This window comes from Salvelinus alpinus, chromosome 28, assembly GCF_045679555.1.
Source record: "Salvelinus alpinus chromosome 28, SLU_Salpinus.1, whole genome shotgun sequence".
In the NCBI taxonomy this organism is placed as follows: domain Eukaryota; kingdom Metazoa; phylum Chordata; class Actinopteri; order Salmoniformes; family Salmonidae; genus Salvelinus; species Salvelinus alpinus.
The window spans coordinates 25382874-25405961 of record NC_092113.1 but is presented as its reverse complement, the minus strand read 5'-3'; the positions used below and the strand labels follow the sequence as shown (position 1 = coordinate 25405961).

General features: G+C 42.3%; 2 protein-coding genes across 4 annotated transcripts in view; one reads left to right on the top strand and one right to left on the bottom strand.

The window, feature by feature from the left end:
* Window positions 1-1842: 1842 nt before the first annotated feature.
* apex2 (APEX nuclease (apurinic/apyrimidinic endonuclease) 2) lies at window positions 1843-5778 on the bottom strand. Of its 2 annotated transcripts, XM_071372372.1 has the most exons (6): window positions 5569-5778; window positions 4436-4519; window positions 3916-4099; window positions 3597-3740; window positions 3395-3464; window positions 1843-3134 (listed from the first exon to the last, which is right to left on the bottom strand). In XM_071372372.1, exons 1-6 carry the CDS (start codon window positions 5681-5683, stop codon window positions 1953-1955), a joined length of 1779 nt encoding a protein of 592 aa, XP_071228473.1. In that variant the 5' UTR covers window positions 5684-5778; the 3' UTR covers window positions 1843-1952. The 2 variants fall into 2 exon arrangements, with proteins under 2 accessions (XP_071228473.1, XP_071228474.1); XM_071372373.1 differs by lacking the exon at window positions 4436-4519.
* A 2552-nt stretch (window positions 5779-8330) lies between these two features.
* LOC139557484 (protein bicaudal D homolog 2-like) overlaps window positions 8331-23088 on the top strand; it is a 39239-nt gene continuing 24481 nt past the window's right edge. The window contains exons 1-4 of one of the 2 annotated variants that reach the window (XM_071372371.1): window positions 8331-8681; window positions 9365-9744; window positions 21919-22131; window positions 22411-22563. In XM_071372371.1, the coding sequence (XP_071228472.1) occupies window positions 9499-9744; window positions 21919-22131; window positions 22411-22563 (612 nt within the window). In that variant the 5' untranslated portion in view covers window positions 8331-8681; window positions 9365-9498. The remainder of the gene's footprint in view (window positions 8682-9364; window positions 9745-21918; window positions 22132-22410; window positions 22564-23088) is intronic. The other variant, XM_071372370.1, reaches the window with a different exon arrangement.

The following is a 23088-nucleotide window of genomic DNA, read 5'->3' as shown; positions in this document are numbered from 1 at the left end:
AAAATAAAATAAACACTTCCCCATCACGGAATTTTGATTGAATAAAAGTCCCTCACATAATAGAAGTGTCAACAACCTGTATTTATGTGAAAGAAAATGTATCTAAACATTAACAATGCTTGACATTTGTTCATATAAGACATTTACATTATTTGACCATGAAACATGTTTTAAATGTAAAGAATAATATTTCTGTATACAGCACATAGGCTACTAGCACTGTACAGGAAAAACAGTTGTGACTCCATAAAACCATTGTCCAGTCTACTCACTAGAGGAGCTAGAATACAAAACAGGTACATTTGAACAAAGCAAGTGTTGCTGGACTTTTACTGTGGTCAAAGAGCTTAAAGTGGGGTGCCCGGACACTATAGGGTACAAATATAGCACTGTACAGGAAAAACAATCCATTGTGTGTGTGTCCATAAAAACATGGTCCAGTCTACCCAGTAGTCCCTAGAATACAAAACAGATTAGTTTGAACAAAAAGCTAGGTCATAGGAAGCTTTATGTCAACCTTTGAACAGTGAGACACATCCCAGCAAACATGCTCACATTGGCATGATAGAAAGGTCTGGAACCCTGTGTTGGGCTTGGTGTGGGCTAGCCCGTGCCCACATGTGGCCAATGGGATATCAGCACCATGGACAGCTACCGTTTCAGAATGTAATGTTGGAAGCCTATCTTCGATTATGTGGCCCAAAAACACATTGTGATTTCATATTTTAGTCTATTAAATGAAGACAGTCTCTCAGGGACTGCCAGGGAATGATGGCCGATATACTGCACAAATGCTTCAGTTGCAGATACAGGTGCTGCTCATGTCACAATTTATACCGGTGAGCCAAGGAGTTTCGTTTGGAACTGCATGAGAGGAGTTTCAAGTTTCAATGTCACATGCACAAGTACAGTGAAACACACACCTTGCGAGAGGAAGTGAGGGGGGGGCTTGGTTGGGGAGGAGAGAGAAACTGCATGGGAGTAGAAGCAGATACTGTAAGTATTGGCAGTGGCTAAGTAGGTGTAAGGACCTGCGGTGTTCTGTTCCACAACACAATCGACAAGAGCATCACTATGACGAGTACATGGGGGAATATTCATTCAGAAGGCAGATTATTACCTACAGCAGGTTTTCAAATTCCCTACTACAAATAGATACATGTTAAATGAAAAGACAATTAAGCTCTGCATCCTAATATATTACAGATGTTTCAACACATCTGTAAGTTAAACATATTGGTCTGAGAATCATCAGACAAAAAATAGGAGATTTTTTTGGGCCGTCTTAACTAAAACTTCTATAGTAAAGGTGACCAATTTTAAAGGAAACTACTGCCATCAGCACTGTGTTGAAAATCAAATAGAGGAAATAGAAAGAATATGGGGACTAATGGTTGCACAAGAGCCTCCTCAGCTCTTGACATGCAAAGTTGAAAGACCATAAATAAAAATAAAAAATATTCATAACCATAGGAAGGATATGAAATCTTGGCATACCTAACTCCATATATGAGCTCTATAGAATGATAAATTACATTGAGACAATGGTAGAAATAATGATGCGGACCTATGATGATCATACTTGAGTCCTGCTACCATCTAGAGCGCATAAAGAACACAGCAGCACACAAGGAATATTATTTTCTGACAATAAACACTGTATATTCATGTTCATGCTGCATTATAGATGAAGAGAAACAGATCACTCTGTGACTAAGTTTAACATCCATTGTAATTTCATAAGCAGTAAATAGACAACACCAACAGTAGCTTTGGGATGCTTGTCATATGGTGAGAAAGTCCTCAATGTGATTACGTGAAATACGTTAGAGAAGTTAAAACTTAATTTACAAAACTGTCTTTATTTTACTAATATATCAAATTTACAGATTAACAATGCTTATAAAAACACTACATGGATGAAATGTCAGTGCGTTTCTACAGCATAGTCACTATTTTCCTTTATCCACCCAGGAAAAGAAGTTACAGCGAGCCTCAGGATTGGATGCATGACCCTGAGGGCGGTTACACACAAAGAACTGCTTGCCCATGTTTGGACCTGCCTTCTTGACTGTGCGGAGTACACAGGGTTCCCCATGAGACTTACAGGGGGGCGGTGGGGGTGGCCCACGCAGGACCGTCTTCCAGAACCCACCCAGTGAAGCCCCCTTCCTGAGACATGGGGGGTCTACAGTAGCCTCTGAAGCCAGGGCTGCATCCTTCCCCTGGTTTTGATTATTGACACCCTGTATGTTGCTGCCCGGTTCATGGACATTGTCTCCCATACAGACACCCTGGGGATCTTCTGTGCGCGTGCCTGGAATTGAAGGGACATCTTGTCCTGCAGAATGTCCTCCCTTGAAGGTATGTGGTTGTGATGGGGTCACTTCATTTCTCTCTTCTCCCCTCTCACACTGACTCACAGGGTCTTCCCTGGTTGGGGCCACAGGCATGGATTTGGGCTTGAAAAAGGCTAGGAGGTTGCCCTGGGGCTTTGGGGTAGCAGCCTTCAGTGTCATAATCTTTTTGCTCTTTGGGACACCAGATTCCACTGCCAACTTCCGTTTCTTTCCAGTGGAGCTGGTCCCTGCTGATCCCAGTGGATTCAGGTTCTCTCGGGTCTCCCCAGTCTCCTGAGATCCTGGTAGTGGGTCCCTGCAGGCCTCTCTGGCAGGTTGTTGTTGGTCCATCTTGACGAGGAAGCGTGAGAGTTTCTGCTGCCTGCCAGCGAACTCTGGTAGGTTGCGGGTACAGAAGGGAGGCAGCTTGGAGCTGGACAGGAGGGGGCAGCACAGTTTCCCCCAGACAGGGCAGTGATCAGACCCCTCCACCTCTGGCATGATGTCTGCTGCCACAAACCCCATTTTAACCAAGGGATGGTCTGCGAAGATGTAGTCGATACGTGTGCCATAGTTGGTCTGCCTGGCTCCAGTCATAGTGTTCCAACAGGTGAAGGCCTTGGAGCGTGTTGGGTGAAAATGGCGGAAGGTGTCCACAAACTTGCCGCTGCTGAGGGGTTTTGATGAGGTATTCTCAGACTCTTCCTCATCGTTTTTTCCATACTCCTTTCCTTCACTGTCATCAACCAGTAAACCGTTTAGCCATTTCCTGCCGGGGTGATCATCAAAATCATCCTAATAAAAGTAAACAGATAGGAGTAACAATATGTCAGCTATTAATAAATTGTCGGGGGGCTAGGGTCAGTCTGTTATATCTGGAGTATTTCTCCTGTCTTATCCGGTGTCCTGTGTGAATTTAAGTATGCTCTCTCTAATTCTCTCTTTCATTTGATTTGATTTAATAAACAGATGTCAAAACTCAAAAGTAAATATGATTATGTCTGAATGAGGACATCAAACCTATCACCTGAAAGAATTCTGATTACTTCACTTACTATGTAATCTGGGTCACAGTGATCTATGGGCCGGTGGGATGTATTCACATCTCCCAAGATGATTACACGGCTGGGTGGACGAGTCAGAGAAAACAAAGAGAAATTAGACTTCCAATAAAATGCATTGAACAAATCTCATATCAGTTTGTCCCCTATTATGATACCCACCCAACCCAAGCCCTCCTGCATATAGCCCACTCACCTCCCAGCTTCCAAAATTGCTTCAGCCCGACATTGAAGCAGCTTGTAGAACTGCAGTTTGAAATTTTTACGTTCAGGCTTTTCTGGGTCAGCTCGTGGGCAGTATACATTGATAACCGTAACTGTTTCAGGTGTGTCTTCACACCTGTGAAAAAGCAAGTGGGCACACAAAGAAACACTCAGATCATTGGGGAAACACAATGGCTTTTCAGTGCCACAACAAGTTAACAATTGATACATTCCATGACATTCATTCAGAAAACCTAAAGAATAGCATGGGACAAATCATGTGATAAAGGTCTATTTTTTTCCCTCCGTACATGACTCTGTGCTGTGTGAGAACAGCCCTTCCCTCGTTGTCCAGGAGCTGTAGCTCCTCACTGGAGAACTCTCTCGGGTCACCATAGCATCCAATGGTCCCCTCGTGGTTGGTGGTCAGCAGACCGGTCAAGCCCTCCTCTGCAGCAAATGGGGTGGCACTGTCTTTGCAGTAAGTAGCAACTCCTATTTAATAAACAGATTAGGGAGGTACATATTAATGTTGGAATGTGAAGGCGCAATAGGAGAACATAGGACTCAAAACATCCTTTAATACGGAATACTATTTCTGTGGTTCATTCTTTTTTTTAAATCGGGAATTTGTGATAATGGAACAATGCAATCCATGGGAACTAATTCAAACAGACCGGGGACACTGTTACAGGGGACCCAAGGGTCATTGTGTCTTGCTCTCTGATATAAAAGGGATTATGTGGCTATTTTGTTCAGATGAAAATGACTGAATCTGGGCTTGCGTGATCCTGAAGCTCAATACTTTGGAAAATGATGAATGGTCCCAACCTGAGTAGCCACTGCGTCCACGACTAAAGCTGAAATAGGAGTTATAACCTTCAACAATAGCAGTCCTCTCATCCAACAGGTCTCCTGTCACAGACAAACACAGGATGACACAATCAGTAACGTAAACTCACCCTATTCCGTACAAATGTACGTAACCGCGACATTCAAACGAGGCTACAAAGAAAACTAATGGGACTGTAGCGACTGTGTTGACTTTAAAATCGGGGGTGTGAACTAAGTTTCTATTCAAGCGTTGATCGACATGGTAATGGCTCTATAGTATTGGAGAAAAGTTGAAAAAAACGGACCCTCCGTTACATCTTGACGTGTCATGTCGTAACGTACAGCACGCATAAAGCAACTATTTCTGTCTTACAATCTCTCTCCACCAGGTGTAGCACTTCTCTCATCGTTTAAAAACAAGAAATGGACAGTGATGGGGTAAGGGGGGATACCTAGTCATTTCTTCAGTCATCATTGCATGTGATCATCATTCTCAAAGCCGCTGTTTACTTCTAAGATCACTTTAGCACCGCCCTAAAAACCCGATTCAAATTCGACACAAACCTTCAAATAGGTATGTAATGACACATTATATAAACTCTTTATAGTGTTTTATTTACATTTTAGAGGCGATAAGGTGATAAGTTGGATAGATCGAGTGAAAAAAGCAATTTTCCCACAGGACATCTGTCCTTCTCACTATCAGCATTAGTTTCGCTTCCCCACACGCCATTTAAAAAAAGACCCGACGGGGCTCAATGCCTGCTTGAATTATGCAGAAACGGGCAGTGTTTAGGTCATGTAATTGATTTTGTTGGAAAGTGGAGAAATTGTGCTTTACAATGGTATTGACATTACAGTTGACCTGGAAGTATTACGTTTTTGGGGCGCTAAAATAAGGGCAATTGTACGGACCAAGGCGATGTACGAGTTTACGTTAGATAGCCTAGCTGTAACATTGTCAGAGTTCAACATGTAGCAGAGAATGTTACATGACTGTACAATCACATTTATCATATAACTTCTGTTACATTATCAAGTTAGCCCGAGTGCCAATCTGTTTGCCCTAGCATGCCTGCCAACTCCTTGTTACTCAACATATACTGTACTCTCCCGCGTAAAATTCTTACTTGTTACTTTTGTCTCTTGTACACATACGATGTCAGCATCCAGCGACTCAAGCGCCTTTTTAATTCCGCCCTTGAAAGTCCTTATGCCATTAATGTTCCAACTGACAATCTTCATGGCTTTACGACACTCGTGACCAACTTTTCACTTATTTTTTTACAATTTGCTTTACAAAAAATTGTACTTGAAACGTGACGACTGGATAACACGGAAGTGACCCGGAAGTACGTCAATCGAATAAGAACATTTGACAGAGTTTCTAAACCCAGAGGCACAAAATCGCTACACGACTACCTTGACTACTGTTTAGTCGTGTGGTCAGGTGCCACAAAAAAGGACTTAGGAAAATTGCAATTGGCTCAGAACAGGGCAGCACGGCTGGCCCTTGGATGTACACAGAGAGCTAATATTAATAATATGCATGTCAATCTCCTGGCTCAAAGTGGAGGAAAGATTGACTTCATCACTACTTGCATTTATGAGAGGTATTGACATGTTGAATGCACCGAGATGTCTGTTTGAACTACTGGTGCACAGCTTGGACACCCATGCATACCCCACAAGACATGCCACAAGAGGTCTCTTCACAGTCCCCAAGTCCAGAACAGATTATGGGAGGCGCACAGTACTACATAGAGCTATGACTACATGGAATTTTATTCCACATCAAGTAACTGATGCAAGCAGTAAAATTAGATTTTAAAAAACGGATTAAAAAAAACATATGGAACAGCGGGAACTGTGAAGCAACACAAACATAGGCACAGACACATGCTTACACACACACACACACACACACACACACACACACACACACACACTATACACACACACGTACACTTGGATTTTGTACTGTAGATATGTGGTAGTGGTGGAGTAAGACACTGAGGGCACACAGTGTGTTGTGAAATCTGTGAATGTATTGTAATGTTTTAAAAATGGTATAAACTGCCTTAATTTTGCTGGACCCCAGGAAACGTAGCTGCTGCCTTGTCAGACTTACTACCTCGTTGTAGTTATACACGTCGCGTTCAACCAGTTAGCATGTCCTGAATCATTATAATTTGTAAAAATTCTGAGTGAATACAATTGCACTAGAATTGTCATATTTTTTAAATAATGTTTTAATATATATTTTTTGTATGTATTTTGTATTTTCTTGTTTATACCTGTGTTTTGTTTTGTTAGACATGTTTGATGTAGGGATGTAAGTTGTTGATCATTTTGTATAATGAATTTAAAAAATAAAATAAGTTTATGCTCTTCCAATAAGAAAAAGAGAACATGGATGAGAAGCATGCAACGAGTTGTATGCGTTGTTTTTAACTGTTTATTTGACATTATCTTTGGAATGAAAACTTTTTGTAACAGAGTAACAATTGATTTGATAAAACATAATTGTGTATATGTGTGTGTGTGTGTGTCTGTCTGTAGCATAGAGATAGATAGAGAACTCTAGTGCCCAAAACCTTGTTTTAGCATGACGACTTTCACCATTTTGAAGTTGTCAACTGGGTTGGACTTCTTATGGGTTAAGGAAGGATCACATAATTCCATCCAGGTCACCAGTAGGGATCAGCCAATGAAGTATATCCGTGAGCAAACACTCCATAACTGCAGGTGGCACTAAATCGCCAACCTTGGCTTTATACCTTTTCAAACTACACACTCCAGGACTGTATGCACCTTTTCAGTTTCTTTGCCAACTCATAGAAGTAGTAAAAGAAGAAGAAGATTATTGACTACTTCAAAACGGGTTGGAACCAAAATTATTGTAAATTTTTACATTCTGAACAGAACCGTTTAGAGCCCCCCCCCAAAAGTACCTGTTTATATTGTTCCTTTCTATTCCTTTTTTAACCTCAGATTTTTTTTTTTACATGAAGCTCAACATTAAATAACTTCACCAATCAGTGCTGATAGAGCAGCTTAGTATGGAGCTGGCAAGCAATAGCCTAGTGGTTTATATGCGTGATAGACAGACAAGTGTACAGCGCAAGATGAGACTTACATTATGTGGGTGGGGAGGGAGCGAGAGAGGGAGGAGGAGGCTTGGCTTGAAACACTGAGAATCTTGTTATGATATGCATTATCTGAATTAGGCCCACAGAATTATATCTACGGATGAGCGGCTTCTATGAAGTAACTTTGAATGTCTTTGAACTTCTGAGAGTTGCCTTAACATTGGACCAGAGCTAACGTTAGCTAGCTAGATAGCTAGCTAACACGCTTGTGTGTGCAGAGCAGCACCAGAATAAAAATACGTCTTACCTTTTTGTAGTTAATAAATCCAATGTGAAACGTGATAACTATAGTATCCTTAACTAGCATTGAAAAAGTGAATCAATTCTTCTCTAATTAAAAATCTCTCCCTAATTTCTGAATCACGCTTGTAACTTCGCCAGTAGTATACAGTATCCTATCCTTCGCAGGGGGAAGGGCAGGTAGCATAAACAGACTATAAAATATTTCCATCTGACAGGCGGGCACTGGAATATGTTTCTGAGTGAGAGTCAGGGCTTTATATAGGTACTTTGTTGCGTTTTTTTGTGGGACTGAAAAAAACATGCCAGGAACGTAAAATAACATGATTAACCGTTTCCCATGCTTTTAAAATAATGGTTCAGTTCCAGAACAGTATAGATCACTTTCGTTCCCAGTTCTGATTCTGTTCCTCAAAAATTGCTTTTTTTCTATTCTGTTCCTTGAACCGGTTCCAACCCCTACTTCAAAATGGGAATGGCTTTAATGTCACTGCCCGTGCTCTCACGGACGCCATAGTAGTAGAGATTCAATGATGCGATGTCTGTAAGTCTATGGTCTGTAGTCATTCCAAATGTTGTGACACTGGACGTTGCTAGGGGGCAGTCTTTCACTGGTCTGTGTCTACTCACTCTCTCGTTGCTTCGGCGCGCAATGACTTTCAAAGTGCTAACTCAAGCTAGAAAGCAAAAAGCACATTGGCTGGAAAACCGGGGCGGTTAGCTTGTCCACACAGAAACTCGACGAAGAAGTGTCAAATTCTCTCTGAGGGTTGCCGGTTAGCTTAATTTCGACACAAGATTTTGAAATAACAATCTGTACTTTTGGCCACAAACGTGAATCGATATTGGAGGTGAGTAATTTAGCCAGCTAGCTAATGTTAGCTATGCGCTTGATTGATATGTTAGCGGCTGAAATTCTAGGTAGACAATTAGCCTAGCTAGCTCGTCTGACCACAGATAGCTAGAAGTCTTTTGTTTTGACAGTTCTGACAACTAACTAGTGTAGCTAGCTAAGAAAATGGGAACGTTGGCTAGCTATCTGCAAATCTTCGTGTCTGTTAACTGTTAGTTCGTTTTAAGAATCAACTCAAAGCGTTAACTAGCTATTTCGCTAACTACTGCTAACAAATTAAATATAATTGTATTGGTCGCCTACACATAATTTGCAGGTACACCGGAATGCTTCTAGTTAGTTTCCAACATGGTTGGCAAGTTAACGTTAGCCTATAAGCTGATTGAATGCCTGCACACAGTAACGTTAGCTACAGACGGACAGTTGCATTTTTCTTTACCCTAACAACAAAGATCACAAGTAAAGAGACTGAGAGGAGCCAGTTAAACTCATCTAACGTTAACCACATAATCTGACTCGTGACCGTCTGTGACTGGGCTGCCAAGTTTATTATTCACTTCACGCCATTTTAGCCAGTTGTCAGCTGCCAGCAACTCTTAGGATAGCAAATCATATTGTTAAACCTCAGGTTAGTTTGAAGTTGCTTTCAACTCATTGGTTACTATTTGTGGCTTTGAACAGGTTGATGACACAATCAATGTTCCTGGGCTGTTTTCTTTCTCCTCCCCCACAGCGAGCAGTAATGAGGCAGGAGGATTGAAAGAGGAAGCAGGTGTCTCAGCGGAGTTTTGGGGAAGGAGGTGGAAGAGGACAGGATGCTTGAGGAGGCAGGCCAAGCAGGGACTGAGGTGGAGCTAGATGAGATGGAGATGGAGGGCATGGACCTGAGGGCGGAGGTGGTGAGACTGAATTTGGAGCTCCGGGAGGCCAACGAGGAGAAACTACAGGCGGCCCGTTATGGCTTAGTGGTACTGGAGGAGAGCGCTGAACTGAAGAAGAAACACACCCAGCTGGAGGAGGAGTACGACACCCTCAAACAAGAGCAACAGCAACTCAAAGAGGTCAGCAGAAATGTTCAATGTCTATAGCTATACCATCCTTAATTCCAACTGTACAGCTACTACTACGTGTGCACGGTGGTGACATTTTCTGTGATAGATTTTGTATTGCTTTGTCTAATCAGGCTCCACACTAACTACTTAAGTGTGAACAAGTGCCAGTCACACGCTGCTCTGTATTGACCAACCTGGGATTAGCCACACAATGGACTTCCTTTTAGGACAGAAGCTTTTAGCTAAACTGTTCTAAACCAAGAAATAATCACAATCATAATGTTGCTTGGGAGTTGTTCTTAATCCAGTGTTACATAGAAATGTATGAATTGCCTACTGAACATTTGATAGGTTCCATGAAGATACTCTATCATGTTGAACTCTGTTACTAACTTGGCTGAATGACAGTTTCCCCAAGACTCAAGAGGCATAGCCTAGGGTTCATATGAATCATTCAGTTTGTGTGATAGAGGAGGACAGGTCGGTTTCTGCTCCTGTAGTGTCGTATGATGTTGATGTGATACTGTTTATCTCTGCTAGGGATCTGTGATGGAGGGGTGAGAGCACATTAGTCAGCATATCCCATGTTGGAAGTGGAAACTGGAATTAATTTTAAGCTGCTCTGTTGAATGTAGACTGCATGGCATTAGAGGGGTGGGCAGGGAAAGATATTATTCGTAGCATGCAAATCATTATCACTGGTATAAAGGTTAAGCGGCATTCATGTAAATAAATAATCTCATAAAAATGTATATTGTAAAGGAATGTACAGTCACATTCTGACTATTGTTTTTGTTAATTAATCATTCCATCTAGTAGCATCCAACATAGACCCTGCACAAATAGGTCTACCATTCTGTTTTAAATGCCTCATTTTAAAGTAAAATTATTTTTCACTTTAAAATGTATGCTAAACAAAAACAAATGATTTCATATTTGAACAAACCATAACTCTTGTGCACAGTGACGACTTTGAACAATTTACACAGGGGGAAAAACTAACATTTTACTGGAAAAACTGTGCAGAATTACAGTAAAACTCCCTCAGTTTTATTGTTACCAAACTTTGTATCTTCAGTTTGTCCTGTAAATGTGTTTTTGTAAAATGCTCAGTGTAAATTGTTAAATTAGTCCTTGTGCATAGAGTTCTATGGTTTGTTAAAGGCCCAGTGCAGTCAAATGTAGTTTCCCTGTGTTTTTATATATACAGTGGGGAGAACAAGTATTTGATACACTGCCGATTTTGCAGATTTTCCTACTTAAAAAGCATGTAGAGGTCTGTAATTTTTATCATAGGTACACTTCAACTGTGAGAGACGGAATCTAAAACAAAAATCCAGAAAATCACATTGTATGATTTTTAAGTAATTAATTAGCATTTTATTGCATGACATAAGTATTTGATACATCAGAAAAGCAGAACTTAATATTTGGTACATAATCCTTTGTTTGCAATTACAGAGATCATACGTTTCCTGTAGTTCTTGACCAGGTTTGCACACACTGCAGCAGGGATTTTGGCCCACTCCTCCATACAGACCTTCTCCAGATCCTTCAGGTTTCGGGGCTGTCGCTGGGCAATACGGACTTTCAGCTCCCTCCAAAGATTTTCTATTGGGTTTAGGTCTGGAGACTGGCTAGGCCACTCCAGGACCTTGAGATACTTCTTACGGAGCCACTCCTTAGTTGCCCTGGCTGTGTGTTTCGGGTCGTTGTCATGCTGGAAGACCCAGCCACGACCCATCATCAATGCTCTTACTGAGGGAAGGAGGTTGTTGGCTAAGATCTCGCAATACATGGCCCCATCCATCCTCCCCTCAATACGGTGCAGTCGTCCTGTCCCCTTTGCAGAAAAGCATCCCCAAAGAATGATGTTTCCACCTCCATGCTTCACGGTTGGGATGGTGTTCTTGGGGTTGTACTCATCCTTCTTCTTCATCCAAACACGGCGAGTGGAGTTTAGACCAAAAAGCTCTATTTTTGAATCATCAGACCACATGACCTTCTCCCATTCCTCCTCTGGATCATCCAGATGGTCATTGGCAAACTTCAGACGGGCCTGGACATGCGCCTGCTTGAGCAGGGGGACCTTGTGTGCGCTGCAGGATTTTAATCCATGACGGCGTAGTGTGTTACTAATGGTTTTCTTTGAGACTGTGGTCCCAGCTCTCTTCAGGTCATTGACCAGGTCCTGCCGTGTAGTTCTGGGCTGATCCCTCACCTTCCTCATGATCATTGATGCCCCACGAGGTGAGATCTTGCATGGAGCCCCAGACCGAGGGTGATTGACCATCATCTTGAACTTCTTCTATTTTCTTCTATCTTCTAATAATTGCGCCAACAGTTGTTGCCTTCTCACCAAGCTGCTTGCCTATTGTCCTGTAGCCCATCCCACAATTTTATCCCTGATGTCCTTACACAGCTCTCTGGTCTTGGCCATTGTGGAGAGGTTGGAATCTGTTTGATTGAGTGTGTGGACAGGTGTCTTTTATACAGGTAACGAGTTCAAACAGGTGCAGTTAATACAGGTAATGAGTGGAGAACAGGAGGGCTTCTTAAAGAAAAACTAACAGGTCTGTGAGAGCCGGAATTCTTACTGGTTGGTAGGTGATCAAATACTTATGTCATGCAATAAAATGCAAATTAATTATTTAAAAATCATACAATGTGATTTTCTGGATTTTTGTTTTAGATTCCGTCTCTCACAGTTGAAGTGTACCTATGATAAAAATTACAGACCTCTACATGCTTTGTATGTAGGAAAACCTGCAAAATCGGCAGTGTATCAAATACTTGTTCTCCCCACTGTATATATATATTTCCACACTGAGGCTGGAATAATACTGTGAAAATTATGATAATGCCCTTTTAGTGTAAGAGATGTTTGAAAAGACTTCCTGAAATGTCAGCCTGTTTTGGTGGATGGAAGTTTTGGCCTGCCTGGAGACATCACCAGGCGGTAAATTAGTTGATAGACCAACAAGACACTTCCAAACCTCTGCCATAACAGCTAGTTTTCAGTTTTCCCCTCCCCACTCAGGCCACTCCCAGACAGTCCTAGCTTAAGGAATTGTTCTTTGCTAAGAATCTATTTATTTCTTTTTGACCATTTTAATTGAAAACACAGTAAGGTACTTAATTGTTACCCAGACATAATTTTATATTATGATTTTTTTTTAAGGCTGCATTGTAGGGCTGGGCAATATATCTATTGAATTCGATTAATTCAAATGTATGTTTTTGCGTGATATTCCAAATGACCCTATCGCAAGAATCAAGTTTTTATTTTTCACTTTCATGAGCGTTTATGTCTGTTTGTGTCTTTCTGGTCTTGTTTCCTTCGCTCCTTCTGTGCTGTGTGCACCTTACCATTTACACCAGAGATCTGTTTATAATGACGAGATGCTCATGTCTCTACCCTAACAATGGGAGTCGTTGTCCCACATGTGGGAATGCAGGCAATAAGCTTAGATCCAAAATAAGTTCATAAAAATGTATTGGGTTTATTTTGGACCGATTTTTGGTGAGAGTGAAACCCCTCGCTTCTTCCTCTCTGTTTATACAAACACACCAAGCCCCTCCCCCTGCCACTCACAACAACAAATATGAGAGATCACTTCTTCTAACAAGCGGTTTGAACTCCCTATTTGCATTTGAGGTTTGGTCCAACAGAATTGGTCATATGGACACTGAAACACATTGAAACATTATTTTACTATAATAGAGAAGTTAACGATACCCTTTTAATGTCTCAACTCCGCCAATTGCGACACTACTAAAAGGGGATTGTCGTTGAACATTGATTCTGGGAAATGTATGCTCACTTTGTCACGCACGGCATTGCGGTACCATGTACTGCTTGCAGCATTTTAGCCAAAGACTGTTATACTAGCTGTCTAGTCTGTGTTTTGTAAATGTGCAATAAGCGTAAAACACAATTCTATAAGGAATTGGCAACCCGTTCTCATTCTGAGAAAAGTTAGGTCCCTTGATTTCAACATCTGAACAAAGTGGACAGGCTAGCATGCTGTTCAAACTGTTGGGAGATGGACAGTAGGGTGTGTTCAATCATAACAATTTTAACTGTTATGCCTTGTTAGCTTTCTTAGTTAGTAATCCTTCTAACCCCCCCCCCCCCCCCCCCCCCTTAAAAGAGTTAGATGCACTATTGTAAAGTGATTGTTCCACTGGATATCAGAAGGTGAAAGGTGAATGCACCAATTTGTAAGTCGCTCTGGATAAGAGCGTCTGCTAAATGACTTAAATGTAAATAGATCCAAGTCAACTTGAATATAAAGATAGATGGATAGATAGATAGATGGATAGATATATAGGCCACCAGGCAGACAGTCAAAACCATGCATCGGTAATCAAAAGAGCTATAGGCTATCGCAATGCTGTGTCTCTCAATTTCTTGACTTGCAATGTCTCGCGCAAGTTCATTAAAGTACGGCCTATCAACAAATAGGCTAAGCTATTCTACATGTGTTTTTCATAGCGCATAGGCTATATCTTGGTAATCTGTATCTTGCAATGCCTCGTATATTCACCTAAAGTATATATTAGGCTATCAATGAGTATGGCTAAGCTATTCCTTATAATGTCAGTGAATTGAAGTTGAACATCGCCAAATGCATCAGTTTAATTAGGCCTAAATCTGCAATAAAAAGTATTGTGCCTATATCTTATTTAATGAAACCCTGGCTGGCTGTTGATGTCCTAGGTCAGGCTCTCCAACCCTGTTCCTTGAGAGCTAACTTTTCCTGTAGGTTTTCGCTCCAACCCCAGTTGTAACTAACCTGATTCAGTTTATCAACCAGCTAATTATTGAATCAGATGCGCTAGATTAGGGTTGGAGTGTGAACCTTCAGGATGGTAGCTCTCCGCGAACAGGTTTGGAGAGCCCTGTCCTAGGCAATCGATCGCGGGGGGAGGGCCTCCCCGCTAAACCTCTTGGAAATGGCAAGTTTACTTTCTCATCCATAAATGCATCTCAATTCAAAAACGGTTCAGCAGTTCAAGTCAGCAGGATGGGGGGCATTGTTATTAGGAAGTACATCGACACATGAAATATTTTCACGACTAGAATAAAGTTCATTGGGATATGATTTTTTAGGCTGTATTGCCCAGACCTACCGCCCAGACCTTGGGCCTTTAAACTTTGAAATCAATGGTTTTTGTTTTGTATACATTTTAAAGTGCAGTCTCAGCGTAATTCTGTTACAATTGAACTGCCCATCATGCATTGCATGTTGTGAGTAAATACCATATTTTATGTAACTGCATGTTCGAAAGGTATACCAAAGGTTGCTTGTTCACATTTCTTTAGTCAATTACATAATCAGACCAGTAGGACAGATTATATATATATATATTTTTTATTGTTACTTGTCCGAAAGCTGAAGTCACTTGTCAGCCCCCCAAAAGGCCAGTAACACCATTGGCCAAAAGCATTGAGTACATAGCAGAGATCAGAATATTTTTTCTGCACTTGCCCATAGACGAGAGGAATCATGACATAGACAAAACACCCAATATACACTGCTCAAAAAAATAAAGGGAACACTAAAATAACACATCCTAGATCTGAATGAATGAAATATTCTTATTAAATACTTTTTTCTTTACATAGTTGAATGTGCTGACAACAAAATCACACAAATTATCAATGGAAATCAAATTTATCAACCCATGGAGGTCAGGATTTGGAGTCACACTCAAAGTTAAAGTGGAAAACCACACTACAGGCTGATCCAACTTTGATGTAATGTCCTTAAAACAAGTCAAAATGAGGCTCAGTAGTGTGTGTGGCCTCCACGTGCCTGTATGACCTCCCTACAATGCCTGGGCATGCTCCTGATGAGGTGGCGGATGGTCTCCTGAGGGATCTCCTCCCAGACCTGGACTAAAGCATCCGCCAACTCCTGGACAGTCTGTGGTGCAACGTGGCGTTGGTGGATGGAGCGAGACATGATGTCCCAGATGTGCTCAATTGGATTCAGGTCTGGGGAACGGGCGGGCCAGTCCATAGCATCAATGCCTTCCTCTTGCAGGAACTGCTGACACACTCCAGCCACATGAGGTCTAGCATTGTCTTGCATTAGGAGGAACCCAGGGCCAACCGCACCAGCATATGGCCTCACAAGGGGTCTGAGGATCTCATCTCGGTACCTAATGGCAGTCAGGCTACCACTGGCGAGCACATGGAGGGCTGTGCGGCCCCCCAAAGAAATGCCACCCCACACCATGACTGACCCACCGCCAAACCGGTCATGCTGGAGGATGTTGCAGGCAGCAGAACGTTCTCCACGGCGTCTCCAGACTCTGTCACATGTGCGTGTGAACCTGCTTTCATCTGTGAAGAGCACAGGGCGCCAGTGGCGAATTTGCCAATCTTGGTGTTCTCTGGCAAATGCCAAACGTCCTGCACGGTGTTGGGCTGTAAGCACAACCCCCACCTGTGCACTTCGGGCCCTCATACCACCCTCATGGAGTCTGTTTCTGACCGTTTGAGCAGACACATGCACATTTGTGGCCTGCTGGAGGTCATTTTGCAGGGCTCTGGCAGTGCTCCTCCTTGCACAAAGGCGGAGGTAGTGGTCCTGCTGCTGGGTTGTTGCCCTCCTACGGCCTCCTCCACGTCTCCTGATGTACTGGCCTGTCTCCTGGTAGCGCCTCCATGCTCTGGACACTACGCTGCAGACACAGCAAACCTTCTTGCCACAGCTCGCATTGATGTGCCATCCTGGATGAGCTGCACTACCTGAGCCACTTGTGTGGGTTGTAGACTCCGTCTCATGCTACCACTAGAGTGAAAGCACCGCCAGCATTCAAAAGTGACCAAAACATCAGCCAGGAAGCATAGGAACTGAGAAGTGGTCTGTGGTCACCACCTGCAGAACCACTCCTTTATTGGGGGTGTCTTGATAATTGCCTATAATTTCCACCTTTTGTCTATTCCATTTGCACAACAGCATGTGAAATGTATTGTCAATCAGTGTTGTTTCCTAAGTGGACAGTTTGATTTCACAGAAGTGTGATTGACTTGGAGTTACATTGTGTTGTTTAAGTGTTCCCTTTATTTTTTTGAGCAGTGTATTTAGTGGAGCCAAATCTTTTCGAATAGCCTATTGAACTCTGCTGGAGCTGTGGCATGAAGTGTGTGCCGAAGTGTATAGATGAAGTGAGTGACACAGTCAACGAGCCTCGCTGGCTGTGCGTCTTGTGATGGGTTGTAAGTCATCATGGGCTACAGAGCAACTCTGATGTACTCACAACTGGATCATTATAAACTGATTCACATGTTTGTCTCATCCTCTTGTCTTATTAGGCTACTATATGCATTTTAGGTAGGTTGCACATTGCTAAAATAATATGGAAATAGGCTTAGACCAACTAGGCATTTATTTCATAAGCTTTTCTCAGCTGTAGCCTGTTTTATTTTGACTTGTCATCTTGATATTTGTTGTTAAATTTCACTTCTTGTGGCCCAAAATATTTGTCATTCAAAAATAACATATGAGAATAGCACGGACTCCGACTTCCATAATTATTCCCATTTAAAAGCTGCAACAAATGTATTTATATAGCACTTCTTACATCAGCTGATATCTCAGTGCTGTACAGAAACCCAGCCTAAAACCCCAAACAGCAAGCAATGCAGGTGTAGAAGCATGGTGGCTAGGAAAAACTCCCTAGAAAGGCCAAAACCTAGGAAGAAACCTAGAGAGGAACCAGGCTATGAGGGGTGGCCAGTCCTCTTCTGGCTGTGCCGGGTGGAGATTATAACAGAACATGGCCAAGATGTTCAAATGTTCATAAATTACCAGCATGGTCAAATAATAATAATCACAGTAGTTGTCGAGAGTGCAGCAAGTCAGCACCTCAGGAGTAAATGTCAGTTAGCTTTTCATAGCCGATCATTAAGAGTATCTCTACCGCTCCTGCAGTCTCTAGAGTTGAAAACAGCAGGTCTGGGACAGGTAGCACGTCCAGTAAACAGGTCAGGGTTCCATAGCCGCAGGCAGAACAGTTGAAACTGGAGCAGCAGCACGGCCAGGTGGACTGGGGACAGCAAGGAGTCATCATGCCAGGTAGTCCTGAGGCATGGTCCTAGGGCTCAGGTCCTCCGAGAGAGAGAAAGAAAGAGAGAATTAAACACTATTAGACTATTTTTGAAAATATTCTTCATAAATGTATGGTTTTATGATATTTCAGATAGGATTAACCTTTTGGTAGTTTGATTCGCAACGGCAAGGAGTTTTTTTCTTCTTCTGGTTTCACATGCATTTTTGTCTTATAACTGCTTTGCTCAACTGTAACCTTTGTTCAAATTTCTCATTCGATTTTTTTTTATCTCATTATTACCATAGGCCTCACATGTTTTGTGGTTATTCAAAAACAACTTTGAACTTTCTGAGGACCTAGAACTGATCATGAAATAGCGCGGTAGGATAAATCTATCATGCGTTAAACTGAGAGTGGCTTACTAGGCCAAGTCATATTCATATAAAATGTAGAGAAAATAGACAATTTGAGGTTCTATAACAATATGACATCTGAGTGTCCGCTATAAAAAATTGACTTCGGCTATTGGCCCAGATCATCCTACATTTATTGGAGAGAGAAAATAACAAAACATTTACATTTACATTTAAGTCATTTAGCAGACGCTCTTATCCAGAGCGACTTAAACATTTCTGACCGGGTCTTTTGCACTGCCTTGTTGAGACTAGCTCTGTCTTAAATGTTTTCTTTATCCAATTCTGATCAGAGTAATTGTTTGATATTGGTATATTTTCTTTTACTGAAAACAATTTTCTGGTCTGATTTTTTTTATATATTTTATATGTACTTGCCCTGGACAAGCCTTAATGTCAAGCCTCAACTATTCATGAGATATTGGCCTATTTACCACCCCCGTAATACGTTTTGACGTTGAATGAGTCAACAGATATTTTGCCTAGTGTAACGACCAAATTATATTAGTGGGGTAGAGGCCAGCGAGAATAGAATGAAGTTAGGCGAAAGGGTTTATGTGTCTGTGCTCAGCATGTCCTTGTTAAGAGATTACCGATGCTAAGGGATGGTTTGTTTCTGCAAATCAAATTGTATTGGTCACACACACATATTTTGCAGTAGTGTTCCTAGTGTTCCTTTATTAAAGTGGCCAGAGATTCCAGGGTGGTAGCCGGCTAGTGATGGCTATTTAACAATCTGATGGCCTTGAGATTTAAGCTGTTTTTCAGTCTCTCGGTCCCAGCTTTGATGCACCTGTACTGACCTTGCCTTCTGGGTGGTAGTGAGTGTAAACGCCAAACGGATGCTTCACATTGATATGTCCGGTGAAATATCTGTCTCATTGTTCTATCTGTGGTTTAATTGTTTTGAATACACCATCCTGTCCGTCTGCAACCTGTTTGAACAACAGCCTGTTCACTTTAGATTTTGAAATCAAGTGGCCTACCTGGATAAGAAGATTAGCATTTCTCAGAATGAGAACGAGTTGTCAAGTCAATTCCTTATACAGTGGGGAGAAGAAGTATTTGATACACTGCCGATTTTGCAGGTTTTCCTACTTACAAAGCATGTAGAGGTCTAATTTATCATCGGTACACTTCAACTGTGAGAGACGGAATCTAAAACAAAAATCCAGAAAATCACATTGTATGATTTTTAAGTAATTCATTTGCATTTTATTGCATGACATAAGTATTTGATCACCTACCAACCAGTAATAATTCCGGCTCTCACAGACCTGTTAGTTTTTCTTTAAGAAGCCCTCCTGTTCTCCACTCATTACCTGTTTTAACTGCACCTGTTTTAACTGCACCTGTTTGAACTCGTTACCTGTATAAAAGACACCTGTCCACACACTCAATCAAACAGACTCCAACCTCTCCACAATGGCCAAGACCAGAGAGCTGTGTAAGGACATCAGCGATAAAATTGTAGACCTGCACAAGGCTGGGATGGGCTACAGGACAATAGGCAAGCAGCTTGGTGAGAAGGCAACAACTGTTGGCCCAATTATTAGAAAATGGAAGAAGTTCAAGATGACGGTCAATCACCCTCGGTCTGGGGCTCCATGCAAGATCTCACCTCGTGGGGCATCAATGATCATGAGGAAGGTGAGGGATCAACCCAGAACTACACGGCAGGACCTGGTCAATGACCTGAAGAGAGCTGGGACCACAGTCTCAAAGAAAACCATTAGTAACACACTACGCCGTCATGGATTAAAATCCCCCTACTCAAGCCAGCACATGTCCAGGCCCGTCTGAAGTTTGCCAATGACCATCTGGATGATCCAGAGGAGGAATGGGAGAAGGTCGTGTGGTCTGATGAGACAAAAATATAGCTTTTTGGTCTAAACTCCACTCGCCGTGTTTGGAGGAAGAAGGATGAGTACAGCCCCAAGAACACCATCCCAACCGTGAAGCATGGAAGTGGAAACATCATTCTTTGGGGATGCTTTTCTGCAAAGGGGACAGGACGACTGCACCGTATTGAGGGGAGGATGGATGGGGCCATGTATCGCGAGATCTTGGCCAACAACCTCCTACCCTCAGTAAGAGCATTGAAGATGGGTCGTGGCTGGATCTTCCAGCATGACAACGACCCGAAACACACAGCCAGGGCAACTAAGGAGTGGCTCCGTAAGAAGCATCTCAAGGTCCTGGAGTGGCCTAGCCAGTCTCCAGACCTGAACCCAATAGAAAATCTTTGGAGGGAGCTGAAAGTCCGTATTGCCCAGCGACAGCCCCGAAACCTGAAGGATCTGGAGGAGTGGGCCAAAATCCCTGCGGCAGTGTGTGCAAACCTGGTCAAGAACTACAGGAAACGTATGATCTCTGTAATTGCAAACAAAGGTTTCTGTACGAAATATTAAGGTCTGCTTTTCTGATGTATCAAATACTTATGTCATGCAATAAAATGCAAATTAATTACTTAAATCATACAATGTGATTTTCTGGATTTTTGTTTTAGATTCCGTTTCTCACAGTTGAAGTGTACCTATGATAAAAATTACAGACCTCTACATGCTTTGTAAGTAGGAAAACCTGCAAAATCGGCAGTGTATCAAATACTTGTTCTCCCCACTGTATAAATGCATGTTATGCTCATTGCACATTTATAAAACACGGACTAGACCGCTAACACCCAACAGTATGTGGCTATAATGCTGCTAGCGCACGAAATAAACAAAATAAATGTTCCACAATCATTTTCTTTGATACTCCCATTTTTGTAGGGTCTGCTCTGTTCTAAATTTTGGAAGATGAGACATGTAAAGTGTTTCGTTAGAAGGGAAATCGACTGATTTCTGATGGACCAAACATCAAATGCAAATAGCGAGTTGAAACTGCTTGTTGTCAGAGAGGAAGAAGGGATCTTTTGTCTTTGTTGTTGAGTGGCAGGGGGAGGGGCTTGGTATCTGTTTTCGAGTGGGAAGGTGCACAGTTTACTCAGCACAGAAGGAACGAAGGAGATGCAAGCATTTGAAACATCGCGCTAAAACATAAATTCAAATTAGTTTGATTATATATCATACCAGACTGGTTTGAGCTAGGGCAGTAGCAGCACCAGGCAGTCTCAGTAATCCTTCCCTGGCTAGTGACATGGGGTGTTGTCCTTGTGCATGGCTGCTCAACAGACATGATTAGAGACAGCTTCTCATGGGATTCTACAATCTTTTTCCTACCATGTCCAATCCATCCAACCCTCACACATAGTCATGGTCAGTGGTTCTGTGTGTGGTCCATATCCAGTAGTGACAGTTTATTTCATTGACTGATTTTCTAGACAGACTGGTGATGTCTACTGTCATTTGAAAGAATATATTCCTCTTTGGCTTGTCCCATAGATTAAACTGGTTTGTAGTACCACATTCTCAACTGAGGAAATGTAGGCCTAAGTTATGCATGGGATGTACTAAAGACTGCTCAGATTTCGACAGCCGGTCTGTGGAGTCGTATTTCCACTGGCACAGATATACATCTTTGTTGTTTTGGGTCTAAGTAAAAAGTGCTGCGTTTTCAGTAGATGTGCCACTTGGCACTGTGTTGTAGTTTTCACCCCATTGATAGACCTTGTGCCATACAGACCACCATATGGTGGTCAACCAACTCTCTATACAAATAAATGGTGCCCTTTTTTGCTTTTGTCTGTCTGTGTCTGTAGGCTCTGGCAGAGTCTGTGAACCACCACAAGCGTGCAGCAGCAGATGGGGAGACCCGGGAGGAGTGCCTGCTGCAGGAAACTGCCAGCAAGGAGGCTGCCATGGCAACCAGCATGGCTGAGCTTCAGGCCGAGTTACGGCAGGCGCGTATCACTCTGGGCAACGCTCACGCAGAGATCGACCGTCTGGCTGGCCTCTCCTCCCAGCTAAAGAAGGTATAAATATACGGCCTACCCATTCACTGAGATACTGAATGCTTTACACACCAATATTTTCTTGCGTATGGAAAGATAAAACTCTATTTAATGTCATTTGTTCATCTCTCCATTCAACTCAAATGTAGGTATTCCTAGTATTAGTCAAATAAGGAAATACTTTACGCCCTTAATTCCTGCTAGTCTCTTGTGTGTTAATGTTTAGTAAGGAGCAATGTGCAGTGCTTCCATAACGTTAAAGTGTAATTAGTTCCACTGAGAGCGTGTTTGTGTTCACAGGAGTGTGAGTGTTGGGAGGCGGAGAAGGGCCACATGAGGAATGAGATGAAGGAGTATAAGGTGCGGGAGCTCCGGCAGCTCCAGGACAACAGTGAACTGGAGGAGGAGAACACCTGTCTGCAGAAACAGGTGTCTGTACTCAAGCAGAACCAGGTCAGAGTCTCTCCCTTCTCACCTCACTGATAATCAACCATAGAAATAGAATGAATAGAAAGGGTGTCTCCATTCAAGTCAATTTTATTTAATTGAACCTTTTATTTTATCAGGGAGTCACACTGAGACCAAGGTCTCTTTTACAGATGAGCCCTGAACTACAGAAAATACACACATCAAATACAGAATGCAATCAGAAAGATGGCATAATGGGTAATGATAGACACTTAAGTGTACAAAAAATTTGGAACAGCATCCCAATATTGAGTTGCACCCCCTTTTGCCCTCAGAACAGCCATGCCCCAATTGTTTGGGGCATGGACTCTACAAGGTGTCGAAAGCGTTCCACAGGGATGCTGGCCCAGGTTGACTCCAATGCTTCCCACAGTTGTCAAGTTGGCTGGATGTCCTTTGGGTGGTGGAACCTTATTGATACATGGGAAACTGTTGAGCATGAACAACCCAGCAGCGTTGCAGTTCTTGACAAACCGGTGCGCCTGGCAACAACTACCATACCCCGTTTAA

Bases quoted from the DNA above. Each gene is read 5' to 3' on its own strand.
- apex2 (XM_071372372.1), bottom strand. From the start codon at position 5,683: ATGAAGATTGTCAGTTGGAACATTAATGGCATAAGGACTTTCAAGGGC. The intron at 4,100-4,435 runs GTTGGGACCATT...TTTATTAAATAG, and splicing joins TGGACGCAGTGGCTACTCAG to GAGTTGCTACTTACTGCAAA. The intron at 3,465-3,596 runs GTGAGTGGGCTA...TCGTCCACCCAG, and splicing joins GCAATTTTGGAAGCTGGGAG to CCGTGTAATCATCTTGGGAG.